General features: G+C 40.6%; 1 protein-coding gene across 6 annotated transcripts in view; it reads right to left on the bottom strand.

Annotated features, from left to right (window-relative positions):
* Window positions 1-26,049, bottom strand: part of agap1 (ArfGAP with GTPase domain, ankyrin repeat and PH domain 1) — a 234,564-nt gene that overhangs the window by 129,563 nt on the left and 78,952 nt on the right. For 4 of the 6 annotated variants that reach the window (XM_075477312.1, XM_075477308.1, XM_075477309.1 and 1 more), the window contains exons 4-7: window positions 20,033-20,047; window positions 15,212-15,297; window positions 13,488-13,629; window positions 12,285-12,419 (exon numbers count right to left, since the gene is read on the bottom strand). In XM_075477312.1, the coding sequence (XP_075333427.1) occupies window positions 12,285-12,419; window positions 13,488-13,629; window positions 15,212-15,297; window positions 20,033-20,047 (378 nt within the window). The remainder of the gene's footprint in view (window positions 1-12,284; window positions 12,420-13,487; window positions 13,630-15,211; window positions 15,298-20,032; window positions 20,048-26,049) is intronic. The other 2 variants (XM_075477313.1, XM_075477310.1) reach the window with 1 other exon arrangement.

The following is a 26,049-nucleotide window of genomic DNA, read 5'->3' as shown; positions in this document are numbered from 1 at the left end:
ACAATAACTCAGAGAACTTTTACCACATGTTTTACCACAACTGCTACAATAACTCAGAGAACTTTTACCGCATGTTTTACCACAACTGCTACAATAACTCAGAGAACTTTTACCGCATGTTTTACCACAACTGCTACAATAACTCAGAGAACTTTTACCGCATGTTTTACCACAACTGCTACAATAACTCAGAGAACTTTTACCGCATGTTTTACCACAACTGCTACAATAACTCAAAGAACTTTTACCGCATGTTTTACCACAACTGCTACAATAACTCAGAGAACTTTTACCGCATGTTTTACCACAACTGCTGCAATAATTCAGAGAACTTTTACCGCATGTTTTACCACAACTGCTACAATAACTCAGAGAACTTTTACCGCATGTTTTACCACAACTGCTACAATAACTCAGAGAACTTTTACCGCATGTTTTACCACAACTGCTGCAATAACTCAGAGAACTTTTACCGCATGTTTTACCACAACTGCTACAATAACTCAGAGAACTTTTACCACATGTTTTACCACAACTGCTACAATAACTCAGAGAACTTTTACCGCATGTTTTACCACAACTGCTACAATAACTCAGAGAACTTTTACCGCATGTTTTACCACAACTGCTGCAATAATTCAGAGAACTTTTACCGCATGTTTTACCACAACTGCTAAAATAACTCAAAGAACTTTTACCGCATGTTTTACCACAACTGCTACAATAACTCAGAGAACTTTTACCGCATGTTTTACCACAACTGCTACAATAACTCAGAGAACTTTTACCGCATGTTTTACCACAACTGCTGCAATAACTCAGAGAACTTTTACCGCATGTTTTACCACAACTGCTACAATAACTCAAAGAACTTTTACCGCATGTTTTACCACAACTGCTACAATAACTCAAAGAACTTTTACCGCATGTTTTACCACAACTGTTACAATAACTCAGAGAACTTTTACCGCATGTTTTACCACAACTGCTACAATAACTCAGAGAACTTTTACCGCATGTTTTACCACAACTGCTACAATAACTCAGAGAACTTTTACCGCATGTTTTACCACAACTGCTACAATAACTCAGAGAACTTTTACCGCATGTTTTACCACAACTGCTACAATAACTCAAAGAACTTTTACCACATGTTTTACCACAACTGCTACAATAACTCAGAGAACTTTTACCGCATGTTTTACCACAACTGCTACAATAACTCAGAGAACTTTTACCGCATGTTTTACCACAACTGCTACAATAACTCAGAGAACTTTTACCGCATGTTTTACCACAACTGCTACAATAACTCAGAGAACTTTTACCGCATGTTTTACCACAACTGTTACAATAACTCAGAGAACTTTTACCACATGTTTTACCACAACTGCTACAATAACTCAGAGAACTTTTACCGCATGTTTTACCACAACTGCTACAATAACTCAGAGAACTTTTACCGCATGTTTTACCACAACTGCTACAATAACTCAGAGAACTTTTACCACATGTTTTACCACAACTGCTACAATAACTCAGAGAACTTTTACCACATGTTTTACCACAACTGCTGCAATAACTCAGAGAACTTTTACCGCATGTTTTACCACAGCTGCTACAATAACTCAGAGAACTTTTACCGCATGTTTTACCACAACTGCTGCAATAACTCAAAGAACTTTTACCACATGTTTTACCACAACTGCTGCAATAACTCAGAGAACTTTTACCGCATGTTTTACCACAACTGCTACAATAACTCAGAGAACTTTTACCGCATGTTTTACCACAACTGCTACAATAACTCAGAGAACTTTTACCGCATGTTTTACCACAACTGCTACAATAACTCAGAGAACTTTTACCGCATGTTTTACCACAACTGCTACAATAACTCAGAGAACTTTTACCGCATGTTTTACCACAACTGCTACAATAACTCAGAGAACTTTTACCGCATGTTTTACCACAACTGCTACAATAACTCAGAGAACTTTTACCGCATGTTTTACCACAACTGTTACAATAACTCAGAGAACTTTTACCGCATGTTTTACCACAACTGCTACAATAACTCAGAGAACTTTTACCGCATGTTTTACCACAACTGCTACAATAACTCAGAGAACTTTTACCGCATGTTTTACCACAACTGTTACAATAACTCAGAGAACTTTTACCGCATGTTTTACCACAACTGCTACAATAACTCAGATAACTTTTACCGCATGTTTTACCACAACTGCTACAATAACTCAGAGAACTTTTACCGCATGTTTTACCACAACTGCTACAATAACTCAGAGAACTTTTACCGCATGTTTTACCACAACTGTTACAATAACTCAGAGAACTTTTACCGCATGTTTTACCACAACTGCTACAATAACTCAGAGAACTTTTACCGCATGTTTTACCACAACTGCTACAATAACTCAGAGAACTTTTACCGCATGTTTTACCACAACTGCTACAATAACTCAGAGAACTTTTACCGCATGTTTTACCACAACTGCTACAATAACTCAGAGAACTTTTACCGCATGTTTTACCACAACTGCTGCAATAACTCAGAGAACTTTTACCGCATGTTTTACCACAACTGCTACAATAACTCAAAGAACTTTTACCGCATGTTTTACCACAACTGTTACAATAACTCAGAGAACTTTTACCGCATGTTTTACCACAACTGTTACAATAACTCAAAGAACTTTTACCGCATGTTTTACCACAACTGCTACAATAACTCAGAGAACTTTTACCGCATGTTTTACCACAACTGCTACAATAACTCAAAGAACTTTTACCGCATGTTTTACCACAACTGCTACAATAACTCAGAGAACTTTTACCGCATGTTTTACCACAACTGTTACAATAACTCAGAGAACTTTTACCGCATGTTTTACCACAACTGCTACAATAACTCAGAGAACTTTTACCGCATGTTTTACCACAACTGCTACAATAACTCAGAGAACTTTTACCGCATGTTTTACCACAACTGCTACAATAACTCAGAGAACTTTTACCGCATGTTTTACCACAACTGCTACAATAACTCAGAGAACTTTTACCGCATGTTTTACCACAACTGCTGCAATAACTCAGAGAACTTTTACCGCATGTTTTACCACAACTGCTACAATAACTCAGAGAACTTTTACCGCATGTTTTACCACAACTGCTACAATAACTCAGAGAACTTTTACCGCATGTTTTACCACAACTGCTACAATAACTCAGAGAACTTTTACCGCATGTTTTACCACAACTGCTACAATAACTCAGAGAACTTTTACCGCATGTTTTACCACAACTGCTACAATAACTCAGAGAACTTTTACCGCATGTTTTACCACAACTGCTACAATAACTCAGAGAACTTTTACCGCATGTTTTACCACAACTGCTACAATAACTCAGAGAACTTTTACCGCATGTTTTACCACAACTGCTACAATAACTCAGAGAACTTTTACCGCATGTTTTACCACAACTGCTACAATAACTCAAAGAACTTTTACCGCATGTTTTACCACAACTGCTACAATAACTCAGAGAACTTTTACCGCATGTTTTACCACAACTGCTGCAATAATTCAGAGAACTTTTACCGCATGTTTTACCACAACTGCTACAATAACTCAGAGAACTTTTACCGCATGTTTTACCACAACTGCTGCAATAACTCAGAGAACTTTTACCGCATGTTTTACCACAACTGCTACAATAACTCAGAGAACTTTTACCGCATGTTTTACCACAACTGCTACAATAACTCAGAGAACTTTTACCGCATGTTTTACCACAACTGCTGCAATAATTCAGAGAACTTTTACCGCATGTTTTACCACAACTGCTACAATAACTCAAAGAACTTTTACCGCATGTTTTACCACAACTGCTACAATAACTCAGAGAACTTTTACCGCATGTTTTACCACAACTGCTGCAATAATTCAGAGAACTTTTACCGCATGTTTTACCACAACTGCTACAATAACTCAGAGAACTTTTACCGCATGTTTTACCACAACTGCTGCAATAACTCAGAGAACTTTTACCGCATGTTTTACCACAACTGCTACAATAACTCAAAGAACTTTTACCGCATGTTTTACCACAACTGCTACAATAACTCAAAGAACTTTTACCGCATGTTTTACCACAACTGTTACAATAACTCAGAGAACTTTTACCGCATGTTTTACCACAACTGCTACAATAACTCAGAGAACTTTTACCGCATGTTTTACCACAACTGCTACAATAACTCAGAGAACTTTTACCGCATGTTTTACCACAACTGTTACAATAACTCAGAGAACTTTTACCGCATGTTTTACCACAACTGCTACAATAACTCAGAGAACTTTTACCGCATGTTTTACCACAACTGCTACAATAACTCAGAGAACTTTTACCGCATGTTTTACCACAACTGCTACAATAACTCAGAGAACTTTTACCGCATGTTTTACCACAACTGCTACAATAACTCAGAGAACTTTTACCGCATGTTTTACCACAACTGCTGCAATAACTCAGAGAACTTTTACCGCATGTTTTACCACAACTGCTACAATAACTCAGAGAACTTTTACCGCATGTTTTACCACAACTGCTACAATAACTCAGAGAACTTTTACCGCATGTTTTACCACAACTGCTACAATAACTCAGAGAACTTTTACCGCATGTTTTACCACAACTGCTACAATAACTCAGAGAACTTTTACCACATGTTTTACCACAACTGCTACAATAATTCAGAGAACTTTTACCGCATGTTTTACCACAACTGCTACAATAACTCAGAGAACTTTTACCGCATGTTTTACCACAACTGCTACAATAACTCAGAGAACTTTTACCGCATGTTTTACCACAACTGCTACAATAACTCAGAGAACTTTTACCGCATGTTTTACCACAACTGCTACAATAACTCAAAGAACTTTTACCGCATGTTTTACCACAACTGCTACAATAACTCAGAGAACTTTTACCGCATGTTTTACCACAACTGTTACAATAACTCAGAGAACTTTTACCGCATGTTTTACCACAACTGCTACAATAACTCAGAGAACTTTTACCGCATGTTTTACCACAACTGCTACAATAACTCAGAGAACTTTTACCGCATGTTTTACCACAACTGCTACAATAACTCAGAGAACTTTTACCGCATGTTTTACCACAACTGCTACAATAACTCAAAGAACTTTTACCGCATGTTTTACCACAACTGCTACAATAACTCAGAGAACTTTTACCGCATGTTTTACCACAACTGCTACAATAACTCAAAGAACTTTTACCGCATGTTTTACCACAACTGCTACAATAACTCAAAGAACTTTTACCGCATGTTTTACCACAACTGCTACAATAACTCAGAGAACTTTTACCGTATGTTTTACCACAACTGCTACAATAACTCAGAGAACTTTTACCGCATGTTTTACCACAACTGCTACAATAACTCAGAGAACTTTTACCGCATGTTTTACCACAACTGCTACAATAACTCAGAGAACTTTTACCGCATGTTTTACCACAACTGCTACAATAACTCAAAGAACTTTTACCGCATGTTTTACCACAACTGCTACAATAACTCAGAGAACTTTTACCGCATGTTTTACCACAACTGCTACAATAACTCAGAGAACTTTTACCGCATGTTTTACCACAACTGCTACAATAACTCAGAGAACTTTTACCGCATGTTTTACCACAACTGCTGCAATAACTCAGAGAACTTTTACCGCATGTTTTACCACAACTGCTACAATAACTCAGAGAACTTTTACCGCATGTTTTACCACAACTGCTACAATAACTCAAAGAACTTTTACCGCATGTTTTACCACAACTGCTACAATAACTCAGAGAACTTTTACCGCATGTTTTACCACAACTGCTACAATAACTCAGAGAACTTTTACCGCATGTTTTACCACAACTGCTACAATAACTCAAAGAACTTTTACCGCATGTTTTACCACAACTGCTACAATAACTCAGAGAACTTTTACCGCATGTTTTACCACAACTGCTACAATAACTCAAAGAACTTTTACCGCATGTTTTACCACAACTGCTACAATAACTCAAAGAACTTTTACCGCATGTTTTACCACAACTGCTACAATAACTCAGAGAACTTTTACCGCATGTTTTACCACAACTGCTACAATAACTCAAAGAACTTTTACCGCATGTTTTACCACAACTGCTACAATAACTCAGAGAACTTTTACCGCATGTTTTACCACAACTGCTACAATAACTCAGAGAACTTTTACCGCATGTTTTACCACAACTGCTACAATAACTCAGAGAACTTTTACCGCATGTTTTACCACAACTGCTACAATAACTCAGAGAACTTTTACCGCATGTTTTACCACAACTGCTGCAATAACTCAGAGAACTTTTACCGCATGTTTTACCACAACTGCTACAATAACTCAGAGAACTTTTACCGCATGTTTTACCACAACTGCTACAATAACTCAAAGAACTTTTACCGCATGTTTTACCACAACTGCTGCAATAACTCAGAGAACTTTTACCGCATGTTTTACCACAACTGCTACAATAACTCAGAGAACTTTTACCGCATGTTTTACCACAACTGCTACAATAACTCAAAGAACTTTTACCGCATGTTTTACCACAACTGCTACAATAACTCAAAGAACTTTTACCGCATGTTTTACCACAACTGCTACAATAACTCAGAGAACTTTTACCACATGTTTTACCACAACTGCTGCAATAACTCAGATAACTTTTACCGCATGTTTTACCACAACTGCTGCAATAACTTGCCCACCAACTGGAATGCAAAGCTGTATAGTTTTGTTATTCTACATAAATTAACGTATGCAAAACATAAAGAACATAGAAGTTGCATAGGAGCATCTGAAGAAGTTCAGTTGCTCTTATTCAACCTTTGAGGATTATCAGGATTAGCTGGATGAGTGAGAATCTACACCGGTGAGTTCCTTCTACATTCATGACTCCTATTTAACTACTGCAGCAACCACTGTAGTACTGTAGTTCTGTATAACAGGTTTTACATGTACTCTTTAACGTTTACCAACGTTTTGCTGCTGCTTACAGAACTACTACAACTACTACTGAAAGTAGTAATGCTGGTATTTCTGTTACACATACAGTCACCACTGCAACTACCATTACAGCTCTATTAATACTACTGCTAGCTAGTATGGTAACAACCACTGGCCATAAAGTACAACTACTACTACAACTTAATATGCATAGAAGCTTACAGCTAACAGTACTACTAATATAACATGTTATGTAGGTACAATTACTTAAAAACTCCCATAAGAACTTAGAGTTAAAATAACCAATAAAAATACTTATGCCCAGTCTGCAGTAATACTGGTAACCACAGGTTATCTAGGTAGCACCAGAGGAAACAGTAACTACCAGAAGATCCTTTGCTCCAAGTTTTACGATAACTTAATAACAAATACAACTACTAATAAGATGAGTAAGCGCTGGTACTTCCTTTACTTGTTGTGTCATCAATACAATCAAATATGATTACTGCAACTGCAAAGCAGCCCAGAGCTTTCGGTACTGCTTATATTACAGGTTATTTAAGTATTGTTTCTACCGGAAGAACTTCTACCACAAGTTTGAACATAACTGGTACAACAATTCAAAGCAATTTTACTAGGGGTGGGCGAAAAAAATCGATTCATGTACATCACACATGTCAAAGTCAAGGCCCGCGGGCCAGATCCGGCCCGCAAATAAATTATCTATGGCCCTCTGGATGATATTTAATTACCATTAGAACCGGCCCGCAGGCCACAGCCGCCCGCTGGCGTTTTGGAAGCACCAACACTACATCCCCCACAATGCAACGGTAGCCCGCGAAGTCACTGCAGCGCGAACAAGCGGCTTCATTATTCATCAGCTGTCAGAGTCAAAAATGGCAAAACGTAAGGTGGACGCTGAGAACAGGGACTTTCAAGCCAGGTGGGAGGCAGAGTACCTGTTTACGGAGGTAAAAGACAAACCTGTGTGTCTTCTGTGTGGAGAAAGTGTGGCGGTCATGAAAGAATACAACCTAAGAAGGCACTATCAAACATCTCAGAAACACACAGTCAAAGATAAGAATATGGACACGGAACAAAGGCTACAGAAGGTGGAAGAATTAAAACGAGGACTTAAGTCCAGGCAGGCTATGTTCACACATCCAAAATCACAAAGCGAGGCTGCTGTCAAGGCCAGCTTTATTGTGGCAAAAGAGGTCGCAAAATCAGCCCGGCCCTTTACAGAAGGAGAGTTTATCAAAAAGTGTATGCTTGAAGTTTGTGACGCAGTGTGCCCAGACAAAAGAGTTCTATTCTCAAACGTGAGCCTGAGCAGAAACACCGTTGCTGAACGTGTAGACCAGCTTTCCACCAACATAAAAGAACAGCTTGTGAGAAAGGGAAACGATTTCATCGCATATTCTCTTGCTGTGGATGAGAGCACGGACACATCTGACATCGCCCAACTGTCAATTTTCGTCCGTGGAGTAGACTCCAGCCTGAGCATAACAGAAGAGTTTTTGGCATTACGTCCTATGTATGGCACAACTACAGGACAAGATCTGTATGAAGAGGTATCCAGATGTGTAAATGAGATGGGGCTGCCTTGGGAAAAACTTGTGGGATTAACCACAGACGGAGCACCCGCAATGTGTGGGCGCAGGAGTGGATTGGTGGCAAGGATGCGGGAGGAAAACGTCACAGATTAGCTGACAGCTTATCACTGCATCATACACCAGGAGTCATTGTGTGGCAAAGCCTTGAAAATGGAACATGTAATGAGCACCATAAAGCGAGCAGTTAACATCATCAGAGCCAAAGGTTTAAATCACCGCCAGTTCAAGGCATTTCTGGGAGAGTTCGATACAGAGTATGGTGACTTACCGTATCACACAGAGGTGCGATGGCTAAGCCAGGGAAAGGTGCTGCAAAGATGTTTCGAGCTGCGTGAGGAGATCTGTATGTTCATGGAAAGCAAGGGGAAAGACACAACAGAGCTCCGAGATGAAACTTTCCTGTGTGAAATGGCGTTTCTCTGCGACATCACGAGCCATCTGAATGTGGTGAATCTACAGCTGCAGGGACGGGGACGTGTCATCTCTGATATGTACACAACAGTGAAGGCCTTTAAAACCAAGCTGAGTCTGTGGGAGATGCAGATGCGTAAAGAAAACTTGAGCCACTTTTCCAGCTGCCAGACCATGAAGGAGAAGCTCTCTACCGCTGTGTTCCCGAGTGCACAGTTCGCTGATAAACTCAACACACTTGCCGCCGACTTCCAACACCGATTTGCTGACTTTGAAGCCCAAAAAAGCAGCTTTGAACTGCTCAGCAATCCCTTTGCAGTTGATGTGGAAAGCGCACCACCACAACTGCAAATGGAGTTGATTGAGCTCCAGTGCAATGACACACTGAAAGTAAAATACGAGAGAGTGGGTGCTGCTGAGTTTGCACGTTTCATCCCCGACACGATGCCCCAGTTGCGCATCCAAGCTGCTCGGACGCTCTCTATGTTTGGCAGCACATACCTGTGTGAACAACTGTTCTCATTAATGAAGCTAAACAAAACATCACACAGGAGCCGTCTTACCGACAATCACCTTCACTCAATCCTGAGGATTTCCTCAGCTCAGAGCCTAACCCCGAACATCGATGAACTTGTGCAAATGATGAGACACCACCAAGTATCAGGCTCAGCCTCAGACAAGTGAGCATCACAGAGCGTATTTTCAGTTTTAATTCAGTTAAATTCTTACATTTGTTTCGACAAGACGTGATTTTTCTTTGAAGGGAGTATTGTTTTGTCTCTGTGCCATAGATTTTGTATTTTATTTTATTTTATTTATATTTATTTTTCAGTTGAATGGGCTCAGCGGAAATTGCAGATGCCATGAGAAAGAATACAACTGATTTGATCTATTTTTTTACTATTTGAAAGCAGTTATTGTTGTTGTTGTTGTTTTTAAATTGTTTTTAAAAACAATTTAATTTGTTGCTGTTTGCCTGTTGAAAATGTTTATATAAATGTTTAATGTGCAATCATTTCAATATGTTCTAATAAACATTGAACCAGTCCGGCCCTCGGCTTGTAACAAATTTGTTTTTTGGCCCTCGGTGTATTTGACTTTGACACCCCTGATGTACATATTGCGATTTTTTTATGGGATGATTTTAAAAATCGATTTTTCTCCCCTGAATCAATTATATTGCGTCATATCCGTGTCCAGAAAAACTTCATCAATTCATTACATTAAGCTAGCCCACATTTGTGCTGTGTGGACAATTCAACTAATTTTTTAACTGTAAACTTAAAAAAAAAAACTATTTTTGTCTCAGTTGAAATAAATGTCAGCTGCTGGACTGACTGACACAGACTGATGTGCGTTGTTTATGGGAACGACATTCATTCTAGAAGTGTACGATTCAACTTTTTTGTTTTTTAAGGAGGAAGAAAATTGCAATTACTGATTATATCGAATCGCAATTGACCCATCCCACGTGACGTCACAACAAAAGCGTCAGCCATTTTGGACGTGAAAACAAGTAGTCTACCACAGCCAACAACGGAGGAGCGAGGAACATTCAAAGGAAAATATCGATAGATCAGTAAGGTTTACATCATGCCGGCATATTGTTGCGCGCCTGGGTGTACCAACAGTCAGCAGACGAGGAAAGATTTGTCTTTTTACCGGATCCCCACTGATCTTGAGCGACGGAGAAGATGAGTCGCGGCGATCAATAGGAAAGACTGGCAACCTTCAGTATACCAGCGGTTGTGAAGTGACCACTTTGTTGGAGGTAAGTGTCGAATAAAGATATATAACATATACATATACATGCAAAATAAAGATAAAGCCTGAGAGGGATTTTCCACGGCACACCAGATGATCTCTCACGGCACACTAGTGTTCCCCCGTGCCATTTCAGGGTTGCCTTTCTGCTAGATAAAACACAACACAGCGCCTTTAGTAAAGCACTACGACTTGGTCATTGCAATTCTCGTAATAGCAAGATTATAACACCGTGTCAACGGGTTTACATGTCGTTTATCCTGGTGAACAACGTTAAATGAAAAATGTAAACAAACCTTAGCTGTAAAAAGATGGCGCCCACCGGCTCCAGGGACGATCCACTGGTAAAAGGCAGGTCACATAGCCCGACACAAAATATTTGTAGGCATCCAAACTCTTGTATGCCTTTAGATCCTTTCCCGTGTATGGCGATGGTTTTTTTACAACATAAATATAAAGGTCGTGGGGGCCGAAGTCGGGTAAAGACGAGGCGGTGGCATGCTGTCGGACGTCTGTAAACAGCCCTGGTGGAAGCAAGTACACGTCGTTTTCTAAACCTCCAATTTTCAGCTTCTCCAAATACCTCTCCCTCTGCTGGCCCACTAAATGCCCGACCTCGCTGGATAGTGGAGTTTTTTTCTGCATCTTGTTCTTTCTTCTTTTATTCAATTTTCAGTCTGTCTGTATCGTTACTGTTACTATCGTTACTCGCAAATCGTTGTCTTCTATACGTCCAAAATGGCGGTTGCTTTACGAAAGTCACGTGACTGGGAAGGGTCAATACTTGTAGAAATCGCAATTATCAAGAATCGTGATACAAATGGAATCGTGACCAGAGCATATCGTCCCACCCCTACCTTTTACCGACCGTCTCACAAACTGGACCCTTGGGATTGTGGGAAAACGCCTCACACCTTGGACCTGCCTCCAGTGTCTCAAAAGTCATCCTGGTTGCTGGGATCGTGCAGGTGTGACCCGTTTTGAAAAGCCAAAGAATTCCTCAGGAGGATAATACTGTTTGCTTTCCTAAAGACGCTGTGTTTGAGCTCCGACTTTGATCAGAGGATCGGTTTGGGATGGTGCTGTACGTGTCGGGGTCACTATGGTCACTTTCCACCTCCTCCTCGTCCTTCCTCACCTGCTAATGTCCGATTCTTTTATTAATCCTGTTGGGGAATCGCCCCCCATCCCCCCCCTTTCCTTGCAATGATAAAACTTAATTGCACTTCGGTTTGAGCTAAATAGCCGACCGGCTCCATTTAATTCTTAATTGACATGTGATTAAGAGCTGCCGAATGGCTCTGGCTGGCCGGGACGTTGTTGGGGGGGGGAATGTCACCTTCCCAGAGGACTGGTTTCCTCTTGGACACAAGTCACTGCACGAGAAACTGCTCCTTACCGTCCTGGAAGACTCGCTCCACGTTGAGACCATAGGTGGCACAGGTTTCATAGTAGGTGCAGCGTTTGAGGTCGTTGGAGAGTTTTCTGGCTCGGCTGTCGTCGATCACCCTCGGGTTGGTCGAGCTGATGGCGTCTGAGTGGAAAAAGGAAGAGTTCCAGTTCTCATTAGAGCTCCAATTTCATAGTTTTCCAGAGAAAAGGAAGCTTGGACAACCTTTCTGCAACTGAATAATCATGTCGGTCGGGAAACGGTGGCCCGAACTGAGTGAAAAGAAATTAAATGTGAGGTCCAAAGCGACATATAAAATAGGCCGAATCAAGCCTCATGTGGTGATAAAAGGTGCCACAAATCTAATAATGGATCTAAGAGAGAATCCTATACATATGAGGGCTTAAAGAGACATGTTTCCTGATCAGAATCCATGTTCATAAAGAAAAATCAATCATTATTTAACGAGAAAGCCTGGAAACATGAGTTATACTTTGGTGCCCTCTGCTGGGTAAAGTGTTGTTCGTTTAGGGTCCCTGAAACTTAAGAAGACCCTCAAAAACAAGACAGGATGCACGTTTTATCAGCTTTTTATGGTCTATTTCCTTTCAAATTTAAAGGGTGCAGTGATTGCTGCATTAATCTGATGAACAATTTGAAAAAATGAACCCATCAAAAGTCACAAAATAATAAGTTAAAGCGTCTTTTAGACAACAAAAAGTCAAAAATAGGATTATTATCGGATTTTCTTCAGTCTGCTGATATAAAACAGGAAATACAGCCGTAAAAATATGGTTCTGATAAATTAAGAAACAAAGATGTTTCAGATAAGTGGAGAAAGTTTGATCAAACACAAAAAAAAGCAGCTGCAAAAGCAGCCTAAGAGGATATAAGACGGTGGAAAAACAACCAAATCAAAACAGTTAACAGAAAGACTTATGATAATGTTCAATAAAGCTTCATTTAGATGTAAGATACTCATCAAAGGCAGTAAAAGAGATGCCAGTTTAACTGTACTTATGGTTTGGCACCACTAGATGGCAGCAGCGCTTCAGACATAGACGAAGGTTGTCGACATGCAGATCTGTTATTGGGGGAACCGAACTCACTTTTAAAGACAAAAGAGAAAAATCTGAGAAAGTTTAGGTTAAAATTAAAGACTTAAAGTTAAAGACTTGATATGTGTAACGTGGCGTAGCGTTTGTTTTGGACCTTGTGTGCCGACCAGGACCAGCGGCAGGTCGGCGGTGTTCCTGTAGTTGGCGAGGCGGCTGAAGTAGTGATACACCGTCTGAAAGCTGATCTCATCCTCCAGGCTGAAGACGAAGATGACGGCGTCCACCCACAGTGCAAACTGCAGAAAGAAACCATGAATCCATTTCAATCTGAACAAAAGGCAGCTTCACACTTCTGTCAGCGGGCACCGGCTGCTGAGAACGACACCTAAAAACATCTTTTATTCAGCACAAAAAAAAGGTGGAAGAGACATCTTTGTGGCAGATGAACAGATGTAGAAAAACTCCAGAGAGCGTGGGGAGAAGAGAGGCCGTCACGAGCAGGAAGAAAACAGGTGAATTATTCATACATCTGACTTTTTTCTGTCTAGACTTGCCCACATTAGATCTGGATTTGGTCAGTGAAACCCCCCCGACCTGACCCATTTCCATCCTGATGGATCCTGTTGTCACGCACCAAAAAAATACACAAAAAAGGGTTTGTTTAACGTGACAAAAGGGAAAATCTAACCTACAAAGTTTGCTAGTTTCAAATCTATTAAAGGGACAGTTCGCCTCTTTTGACATGAAGCTGTGTAACATCCCATATCAGCAACATCATTTCTGAACATCTTCTTACCTCCTGCTGCGTCCTGTGAGCAGAGTTCCAGCCTCGTTTTGGTGTTGATGAAGGTAGTCCGGCTAGTTGGCTGGGGTTTAAAAAATAAAGCGTTTTGCTTCTCAGAACAATATGCGTTCAACAGAGTAATACATTTGCATCACAAAATGGTTCTCCAGGAAAAAGTCAGACCTCACAATCTCTTGGCCCTATTTTCTCTCCCTTCGTATCACTGCCTGCTGTGCAGACCGAGCAGCAAACACCGTAACAGGCGCGGCTGTCGGCAGGCGGCAGCAGGCAGTGATACGAAGGGAGAGAAAATAGGGCCAAGCGATTTTTTCCTGAGTTTCATGTGGATAAAATGACAGAAAAACGGGAAAAAGATCCGACTGAAGACATTTTCCTGAGTTTTATGTGGATAAAATGACAGAAAAACATGAAAAAGATCCGACTGAAGACATTTTACTGAGTTTTATGTGGATAAAATGACAGAAAAACGTGAAAAAGATCCGACTGAAGACATTTTACTGAGTTTTATGTGGATAAAATGACAAAAAAACATGAAAAAGATCCGACTGAAAGACATTTTACTGAGTTTTATGTGGATAAAATGACAAAAATCCTTCCTGCTGTGCAGACCGAAGCGCAGAGCGAGCAGTCCCCTGCTTCCGTGCAGCAAACAGCGTAACAGGCGCGGCTGTCGGCAGGCGGCAGCAGGCAGTGATACGAAGGGAGAGAAAATAGGGCCAAGAGATTGTGAGGTCTGACTTTTTCCTGGAGAACCATTCTGTGATGCAAATGTATTACTCTGTTGAACGCATATTGTTCTGAGAAGCAAAACGCTTTATTTTTTAAACCCCAGCCAACTATCCGGACTACCTTCATCAGCACCAAAACGAGGCTGGAACTCTGCTCACAGGACGCAGCAGGGGGTAAGAAGATGTTCAGAAATGATGTTGCTGATATGGGATGTCGTACAGCTTCATGTCTAAAGAGGCGAACTGTCCCTTTAAAGTGTGTTTCAGAGGCAAAGGCATTAAAACCATGTTGTTAGGCATCGGTGTGCAGGTTCTGTGCAGGTTCTGTGCAGGTGCAGTACCTACCTGACCCTCTGGGGGGCCTCCTTCATCTCTGATGAGCAGCAGGTGACTCTGGCCGTCGACCACGATCTCCTTCTTGAAGCGACCGCCTGCGGGAGACGAGCACAGCCGTCAGCTACTGCAGCCCGACGGCTCAGAGAGGCCAAGACCGATTGATCCGGCTGATCGGGTGACCCATGGAAGTGCGTGTTAGAGTGATTGATGGAAATGATTGGGTGAATGTACAGTGTGGAAGGAAGCCGGTGACTTCTGTTCCCTCCCTGTCAGATTTAGGCCTCCAGCCGTCAGCTCTGAGGTTTTATCTCTACTTTGACCCTTCAAAGGATCCCCATGAGTAAACTCCAGCTGTAAGCTGTCATGGGGTGGCAGGCTTGTGGCGTACTGCTGCTTTGAGTCGCCTTCCCGTGACACACAAACATTAAACTGCAGCAGTTTGGCTCACTGTGGGAACAGACAGCTCTTCCTGAGGATTTACAGGAAGTGGCCGGAGCTAAAAATGAAGCCTGGATGTTATTTTGGCTCATCTCATCAGCATCATCTGATCTCAGAACGGCGTGGACGAGTGTGAGCGAGTGGCGAGGGTGGAGGATGTGGAGGCCAACACGCTCTGCTACTTTCTGCAGACTTAAAGCAGGATTTGAAATTAAAGTTTTACTCTAAACCCAACAGGGAGCTCAGGTTTGTCATCAAAAACACGGCGCTGCACTTAGAGACGAATAGGCCACGAATAACTCGTTCTGTAATGCGAGTTCAGCCCAAATTACGTAGAAATACAAAGTGTTCGAGGCTCAGCTCCTCTGAATCTGAACCGTCACATCGTTTGAAGGTTCAAAGATTTACATGGTGACAAAGTGAGCAAAAGGTTGCACCAACGTCCATAAAAACAGTAAAAAAAAAAACAAGAAGAGAAACTCAAAGGATCAAATCTATTTGAATGGAAAGAGAAGAACTTTAAAAGCATCTTAAAAGCTTGTTACATCTCTGAGAGCATAAAGATGTCTTCAGACCTGGACCTTTCCCTACCTGAGACCACCCTACGGTCGACCTTCTGTTGAACAGAACCTCTAAGTGACCGGTGACCTTTGACTGTCTGCTACCATCAGGTGGTGCTACGACTACACCTGAAAATCTGAAAAGCTTCCCAGTTTTACAAGTCAGAGGTCTTTGCATTCGATTCACCAAACATCGAGCTCATTAAATCTCGCTGATGGATTTGTTGACATAAAGAAATGCCAAATATGGTGGACTTCCAGTTATGTTTCGGTCGGAGTCCGGGAGGCTTTTCAGGTTCCATTTATGGACCAAATTTAAACTCTAGTTGGAGAACTTCTTGTTTGGTTTAGGGTAGACTTGGTCCAATGTTGGGACTCCGTTTAAGAGCATCCCCAGACCTTCTCATTCCTGATTCTTGATTGGTAATCTAGCTTCTCAACTGGGGTGTTGGGGACCACTTGGATGGCTGGATGACCACCATCTACCCTGATAAAAGTAGAGGTAGGGCTAAGTGGGGGAATTGGGCACCAAAATGTTGTCTATGTTGATCCACATCTTTGTGTGTGCAAAGCTTCACGAGTTTCTAATGATGTAAAACTCTCAAAAAGGGGACCACGAAGAACTAAAAACTGGATTTGAGATGTGAAACGTGGCGTGTTACCCCTCCCCCGCCCCATCATAAGTCTCACGGCTCCTGCACAATAACAAAATGAGTCCATCCATTGATGCAGGGTCGAAGCATGCTTCGGACCTTCCAAGCAGGGCTTGTTTGGAATAAACAAGACAGCAAAAAGGATGTGGGGGAGACATCTGGATTCTAAGGCTTTCTGACTGGTTTTCTAAGTTAAATCCATCCAGAAAAACCTCTTTCTGAGATGTTCGTCCTCCTAACGCAATCCTGGGACTTCTGATTCTGACCTGAGACCAGTTCTGAGTTGTAAAACAGACCTTTGAAGCCTTCAGAGCGCAGAAATGTCCTCACTGTGACCGTTTCCAACTTTATTTTTACATAAACACACACACAAACACACACTTCTTTGGCTTTCCCATGACTGTGTGGCCAATCAGCTCAGAAGGAGGAGGAGGGTGAAGGCAGCTGTAATGTAAATTATAATCTGCGCCACCACAAAACACACAGAGCCGTGTGTATTCTGGGCCGAAGCCTCCGGATGCAGAAATTCCCAACAGGAACGTTCAGGGAAAACCAGCTAAACCACTTTAGCAACTGATCCTTGTGACGTTGTTTCTGTTCTTACTGATAGATCAATCATATATACGATCAATCGGTGAGAAAGTATGTGGCAAGAGTTTACATGAAGAACACCAACTGGTTTCTCATTGGGTGGAGTTTTGTGATTGGTGGAAGCCGCACAGGCATAGAAACATGACTAAATCTTAATAACTAGGGATGGGAATCGAGAACCAGTTCTTGTTGAGAACCGGTTCCCAGTGTTTCAATTCCTTGGAATCGTTTGGCGATTTTGCAAACGATTCCCTTATCGATTCCAGTGGGCGCGGATGATGTCACCACGCAACGTTGCGTGGCGAGTCCAGCGCAGTCAACAGTAAACATGGCGCCCAAGCGGTACAAACGCTCGAAAGTTTGGTTACACATCCCTAAAAAAGACGACAACAGGGCAACTTGCAAAGTGAATATTTCACCAAAGGGAGGAAATACTACCAACATGCAATAACTATGAATGAATGTCGCGTTTTCGATCTGCTCCGGACTAACGTTGGTGAATCTGAACCCAGCAACATTAGCAACGTTAGTAGCGTTAGCATGTCCTCGGCTAACACTGCTGGTAACTAACTAACTAACCAACACTGCCTATCATGTTAGCGCCATTTGCCTGATTGTAAAAGCTGCTGTTAGTAACGGTTAAGGTTAAATGAATGCCTTCTCAGGCATTACATTTAGATGAAATCATGAGAGACAGAGCCTGACTGGCTCAGAGCCAGAGGCTGGTGGTGCTACCCCCAGTTCACCTCTACCTCCAGCTTCTCCTTTCACCAGAGCAGGAAGAGTTCAATTACCCAGGCCATGATAGACCAATGTGGACCTCACCGTTGTTGGGTTTGTGAGGTCATGACTCGTGTTACTTCTAAACTAAACAAAGTTGATGCTAATCGACCGGTTTGTTGTCCTTTTTCTCCAAATGAGAATCGATAAGGGAACCGATAAAGATCCGAATCGTTAAGCAGAATCGAAAATGGAATTGGAATCGTAAAAATCTTATCAATTCCCATCCCTATTAATAACCCAAAATGAGTGGGTCACTGGTCGAGTTCCTGGGTCATAAACTGATGAAGGTGCAGGTCTGAAGCCATCGGCCAACACGTTTTTTCTGCTTGGTCACTTGTTAGTTTCATGAGGATGACAATCGATGAACATGCTGTGAGGCTGTGTGTGATGACCACCAGAACTGGTGCCGAAACGAGGGGGCGGAGCTAAATGTTGATCGATAGATCGAGTTCAGCTTTGGGTTCAGCAGCTCCAGGTCCTGGCAGTTTAGTCGTGCTTTAAAGCTAAAAGAATCTGATGAAGTCGAGCACTTATTATTGCACTTGATGTTCCTCCAAAGAAGAAAGTCAAGATGTTGGATTCACACCATTTTCAGCTTTAAGGTGGAGATTAACCAAAGGTTATACCGTGTTTATGGTGTCAGCGGACTTTAGTTACCATCTGACTCCTTCTGTTTTCTTTCAGCTCCCAATAAAGCGTATTTTATATTATATTATTCTACATGGATATTATATATGAATATTATTCTACATGGATATTATATATGAATATTATTCTACATGGCGTGCCTTTAGATGTTAACAGTTTGATCATCAAAAAGAAAGGAGTCGGTTTGGTATCATAATGCTCGTTGTGACGCACACGTTACCAAATGACCGTTATTTATTTACCAGTGGTATCAGAGAGTTTAGGGACCTCATCGTACAACTAAAACTAAAGTTTGATTATCTGGTAGAAGGTGATGGGGAGGAGTGAAAACCCGCCGCTTTAATCGATTTACCAGCGGTGTGTTCTCAGAGGATGTCGATACAACCTTCACACAAACTATGAGACTGAAAAATTACCCAAACTTATTCGTCTTCAGAGCTCTTTTGTTCCTACTTTTATCAAACTTTCATACAAATCTGTACGATCTCATCTCATTCCGACAGCTGTGAAGTCGAGTCCAAGACAGATTCACCTAAAGGGATAATCCCATCGTCTCGTCTTTTATTTATCGTATCTGACAGCATTTCTTGCTTTGGCTCATTAACACATTTGTGGACGTATGAAACACCAGTTAAACTCTAAAACGACGGGATTATTTTCACACAATTGGACTTTTTAAAGTGCCAATTCACATAAACTCTACACATAACCTGATTTCGATTGAATTGAAATCAAAGCAAATGCGCCTCATAGAAGAATGTGTCCTCACTGTTAAACTATTTTTATAAAAATCTATCAGCTTTGGTGTGTTTGATAGTTGATTGAATATCTTATTGGGAGAAACCTGTTCAGGAGTCATCCTAATGTTTTGTAAATGTAAAATTTACTCCACAATTTATGTTTTCACATATTCGATTCAAAGAGGCAAACGTTACTTTTTGAGTCTTAAATTATCTACAGTTCTCTGCTGTTTTTATCCATCAGCAGACATCAGGCATTTTACTGCATTTAAACAACAGAAGAAGAAGACATGGACAGGAGCTGCAGCGCTGAACCCGAGCTGTTCTCAACGCCCTGCCGTCAGAATCAATGAGGCAGATGATCAATAGATGGAGAGATGAGCAGATTAAAAAAAAAGAGAGGCAGTGGATAGTTACCTGCATCCACGTCAGCTATTTTTACAAGAGCAGCCCAGAAAGCAGAAAGAGAGGAAACACAAAGCAAAACAACATCAAAGATGCAGCCACAGTTAACGCATGCATAGTCCAACAGAGAAGATTCAGAGGAGAGGCTGGAAGACAGAATAAAGAGTAATAAAACCAATAAAAACAGGTTCCTTCACAGTCAGCTGGAGGTCGGAGCTCAAAGATCTGGGATAAGGAAAAAAGCTGGATCTGTTTACTTCTTTTATTTTGGTTGTTCATGACCATCTCCACCATGTTTAGAGAAATATCTTATTAAATGTGTCCATCTCCTCCATGTTTAGGGACATATCTTATTAAATATAACCATCTCCTCCATGTTTAGGGACATATCTTATTAAATGTGACCATCTCCACCATGTTTAGGGACATATCTTATTAAATATAACCATCTCCTCCATGTTTAGGGACATATCTTATTAAATGTGACCATCTCCACCATGTTTAGGGACATATCTTATTAAATGTGACCATCTCCTCCATGTTTAGGGACATATCTTATTAAATGTGACCATCTCCACCATGTTTAGGGACATATCTTATTAAATATGACCATCTCCACCATGTTTAGGGACATATCTTATTAAATATGACCATCTCCACCATGTTTAGGGACATATCTTATTGAATATAACCATCTCCACCATGTTTAGGGACATATCTTATTAAATATGACCATCTCCACCATGTTTAGGGACATATCTTATTGAATATAACCATCTCCACCATGTTTAGGGACATATCTTATTAAATGTGACCATCTCCACCATGTTTAGGGACATATATTATTAAATCTGACCATCTCCACCATGTTTAGGGACATATCTTATTAAATCTGACCATCTCCACCATGTTTAGGGACATATATTATTAAATCTGACCATCTCCACCATGTTTAGGGACATATCTTATTAAATGTGACCATCTCCTCCATGTTTAGGGACATATCTTATTAAATGTGACCATCTCCTCCATGTTTAGGGACATATCTTATTAAATGTGACCATCTCCACCATGTTTAGGGACATATCTTATTAAATGTGACCATCTCCACCATGTTTAGGGACATATCTTATTAAATGTGACCATCTCCACCATGTTTAGGGACATATCTTATTAAATGTGACCATCTCCTCCATGTTTAGGGACATATCTTATTAAATGTGACCATCTCCTCCATGTTTAGGGACATATATTATTAAATCTGACCATCTCCACCATGTTTAGGGACATATCTTATTAAATCTGACCATCTCCACCATGTTTAGGGACATATCTTATTAAATGTGACCATCTCCACCATGTTTAGGGACATATCTTATTAAATGTGACCATCTCCTCCATGTTTAGGGACATATCTTATTAAATGTGACCATCTCCTCCATGTTTAGGGACATATATTATTAAATCTGACCATCTCCACCATGTTTAGGGACATATATTATTAAATGTGACCATCTCCACCATGTTTAGGGACATATCTTATTAAATGTGACCATCTCCACCATGTTTAGGGACATATATTATTAAATCTGACCATCTCCACCATGTTTAGGGACATATCTTATTAAATATGACCATCTCCACCATGTTTAGGGACATATATTATTAAATCTGACCATCTCCACCATGTTTAGGGACATATCTTATTAAATGTAACCATCTCCACCATGTTTAGGGACATATCTTATTAAATGTGACCATCTCCTCCATGTTTAGGGACATATTTTATTAAATGTAACCATCTCCACCATGTTTAGGGACATATCTTATTAAATGTGACCATCTCCACCATGTTTAGGGACATATCTTATTAAATGTGACCATCTCCACCATGTTTAGGGACATATCTTTTAAATGTGACCATCTCCACCATGTTTTGGAAGCAAGTTTTGGACAGTAACGATCAAAGGTTTGTTTGTTCAGCCCGACAGAGGACGGATCATGTGTGAAAATACGTCACTGTCAGAGAGAAGAACAGATTCCATTGAAAAGACCATGAAACACACCCCAAAATCCACAAGCCGATAGTATGCCACGGTCTCATGATGTCTTTTGATGACCTCAAAAATGAAGCAAGCCAAGCCCCAAATCTCAGAGCGGGTAAAGATCCTCCAGACAGGAACTGTGTGTCTAAAATCTGGCTTCAGGCCCTTTTCCTTTGTCATTTATAAACTATAAAGGCTGAAATAGAGACGTAATCTGGTCGTTTTTGACTGGATGTGTTTCTTTTTCCCTGCAGGCTGCAGAAACAGCACGACCTCTGAATAAAGCTTGGCTCTTTGTGTGCGCCACAGCTGCGAACCACAGCATCAGTTCGGTGGCTGTGGGTGATTTCCCAGCCTGGATAATGGATCCCATGTGCGGCTGCTACTCAAACTTATTCAGTTTCTTGTTGTACTTCAGCGCCACGACTGACATCCGTCTCAAAAAAAATGTCCCGAGCAAAAAAAAGAGCAGCATTTCCACTCTGAACAGGAGCCTCATTAACAGGAGCTGCAGCCGAGGCTCCAGACTAAGAATAGTTCTGGTTTGTGGCTTCGGGGTGCCGCTCGAAAGCCACCAACTCCGCTCCCAATCAATCGCCATGGGAATCCAGGCGGCGGCAGCGTATTTTTAGACGTGAGGAATTTGCTTCCCCTGGTCTTTTCTTCCCCTTAAGCTGCTTTCATTTCTTGACGGTTATGCAACAATTTCAAAGAGGTTTGTTTTCTGCGTTTCATCGGAGCTGAAGCGCCGCTTCCTTGACGGGCGGCGGTGCCAAGTCGTTGGATCAAAGACGCGGGGGGGGCTGTTGTTTGGGGCCGGCTCGGACACGGTACGCGGAGCCGATTGAAAAGCCGTGTCGTGTTGATTTTGGCAGAGCTGTGGTGTCATTAGGGGGGCCTGAGCTTTCAGCAGGGGCCCCTTATAGAAGATTTTATCATATTCTAGTAAAAACACCTCGTGAACAATCCACTGCGGGGACTCCCCATCACCAACAACGTGGAGTCCCCTTTCATCACTGCAACCTTTGATCTACAAGCAGATCCATCTCAAATATAAGCGCTTTCTCTTGCCTTTCAACAACTGTAGGTGCCCTCCTTTCCTTTCCTGACCCTCACACATCGAAGGCGAGTTTATCCACCGAGGGACCGGCAGCCAGAAATGGTTTGTGGGCTGATCCGGGTGGGTCCCACATGACAAAAGCAAGCTAAGTTTTCTTTCTAAATAAACTGTGTTTGATGGTTTTCAAGGCTTTAAATATACAACAGGGTCAAGGAGGGTTAATTAGCTGCAGCTCCAGTTACTGAAACTGAGTGCAAAACTTCTGCTCTTTCGGGTGCAGAGACTTCTGCAAACACTCCAAACATTTATCGGACCTTTTCTAACGAGCCAAAGCAGCTGTTTTCTGAGGCGCTGTGAATGAATTCAACACTTCCAGTAAAAGAGTTTGTGGAGTTACGTCCCGAGGGCCAAACTGAAGCTGAGGGACAGAGCAGGAAGTTACGATTTGACCGGATTTAAAGGTAAACCACATCTGTCATTGTTGGCTATGGTGGAGAATCATAAACCTAAACAACCAGGTTTTTAAAACACATAAACATTCTGCATACTGTGCCATAAAAACTAAAGTCAAACTACTTTCTTTTTACTGTGTTTTGATGTCTCCACTTAATTTATGCACTAAAAGTGCCAATAAGACTAATTTTCATCCCCGCACACTGGAAAAAATCAAAGTCTTACAAAGTATATTTGTCTCGTTTCTCATCAAAATTAAGTGTAATGAGTCAAAATCTCATTACACTTAATATAAGACACAACTGCCTAACAAGTTCTATTTCAGCCAGATATAGGGACTTGTTTGAAGACGATACATCTGGAATATCTTGTTAAGTGAAAAAGTCTTTAAAACAAATTGTTTTGAGTCACATATCATATGAAACAAGCTTTTTTTGACATTTGAAGAGGTTTTTAAGCTAATTTCAAGATCACTTTTAACTCGAAAGTCCTAAATATCACATCTTATTTCAAGAAATCTGGACAAGCCGATTTTCACTAGTTCCATTGGCAGATTTTTTTTGCTTATTTCAAGCAAAAACGTCTTTTATTTGTTGTTTTTTTAACTTATTTTTGGAGGGACATTTTTTCCAGTGCAGATTTATCTGAACACATGAAAATAAGAATAGAAGCAGGTTGTGTACTCTCAGGACATTTCCAAAACAAAAGAACAAACTGCAGAATCTGAACGTCTTTCTGCTCGTTTCAGGTTTCATTTTGGTCATTTTGTGTCTTTGGTTTTATTTTTAGTTGTTCTTATTTGACCTCTGTGGCTCATTTTTGTTCATATATTCTCAGTGTTTCTGTCTTTATGTCGCATTATGGTTCAGTTTACACCAGGTATCACATTCTTGGACGTTGGGGATTTCTTTCTGACTAGTTTTGTGTTCAGTTTTGTTCATTTATGTAATTTAGTGCCTCATTTTGTTCTTTTTCTGTCTCTTTTTGGCATCTCTTTGTACCGACGCTGCATCTTTTAGCCTCAGAGAAAATGAGCACGTGCTGGGAAGGGTTCCCATCAACGCTGATCGGAGCCGGAGCCGATAAATAACTACTGCGGAGTCATTTCCCAACGCTGATTAAACCCATTCACACTGCACGTAAGAAACAGCTGTTAGCAGCTGTTATCTTCTTTTTCTGTTAGCTTTGTGTCTCATATTTATCAGGCCGCCTCTTTTTTAGACGTTCGGCATATTTTTGTGGTTGTTTTTTCTTCCGTTTTGGTCATTTCCCTGTGATCATAAATCTCTTTTCAGAGGTTTTGATGTTGGTGGTCATTTCACATCTATTTCTTCAGGTTAAGGACTCCTGGGGTTCAATAGCAGAGGTGCTCGAACTGGAAGCTTCAGAATCAGCTGCACAAGATCTCATCTTATGCGAGAGGATTTGAAAGGATTAAAAAAAGATTGATTAAGAGCAGCAACACCTCCAACTGTCAGGTGTGGAGCTTCTCTGTGAGCAGAAAGCTCACGCAGTGAAATATTAAAGCAACATGGGCTTCAGAATAAGTGGGTCTTTGCCTCGGGACGTGGCTGTTCTGTGCAGAACGTGTGCAGCTTTAATATTAAATGAGGAAGATGGTCGCCACTGCAGGACGTGTGAGGAGACACTTTTAAAAAAAAAAGGACCGAATGAGCATTTAAAGATTCAGGAGCTGAGGGTCGAACCAACCATCTGATGCTTTCAGGGGTGTTTCCAGAGCTCCGATATTCAGCCGACCGACATTAAGAAAAGATGAAGAATCTTTAAAAAAAAACAGCCATTTTGGCTGATAATTCAAATCTGAACCATAACTGATGGAGAACATGATCACGAGTTCCGGTTCTTATGAAAAATGTGTTCATGTTTTTGCCTTTCCCATGATACTCATATTGAGATTTTTCTTTATCCGTATTATTTATATTTTATTCATTTAAACTTCACAATGTGCAATATCATTTATACTAGGTCACTTTACTTTTTAGTCACTTTATTTTTTTTACTTTTTAGTACTTTCTTTTTTTTTACTTTTTAGTACTTTCTTTTTTTTTACTTTTTAGTACTTTCTTTTTTTTTACTTTAGTACTTGCTTTTTTTTACTTTAGTACTTGCTTTTTTTACTTTTTAGTACTTGCTTTTTTTTTTTACATTTTAGTACTTGCTTTTTTTTTTTTTACTTTTTAGTACTTGCTTTTTTTTTTACTTTTTAGTACTTGCTTTTTTTTTGTACATTTTAGTACTTGCTTTTATTTTTACTTTTTAGTACTTGCTTTTTTTTTTTACTTTTTAGTACTTGCTTTCTTTTTTTTTACTTTTTAGTACTTTTTTTTTTTTACTTTTTAGTACTTGCTTTTTTTTTTACATTTTAGTACTTGCTTTTTTTTTTTTACTTTTTAGTACTTGCTTTTTTTTTTACTTTTTAGTACTTGCTTTTTTTTTTACTTTTTAGTACT

The sequence above is a fragment of the Odontesthes bonariensis genome, chromosome 11, assembly GCF_027942865.1.
Source record: "Odontesthes bonariensis isolate fOdoBon6 chromosome 11, fOdoBon6.hap1, whole genome shotgun sequence".
Classification (NCBI taxonomy): domain Eukaryota; kingdom Metazoa; phylum Chordata; class Actinopteri; order Atheriniformes; family Atherinopsidae; genus Odontesthes; species Odontesthes bonariensis.
The sequence above is the reverse complement of the archived record's forward strand: the minus strand, read 5'-3'. Positions and strand labels throughout refer to the sequence as shown.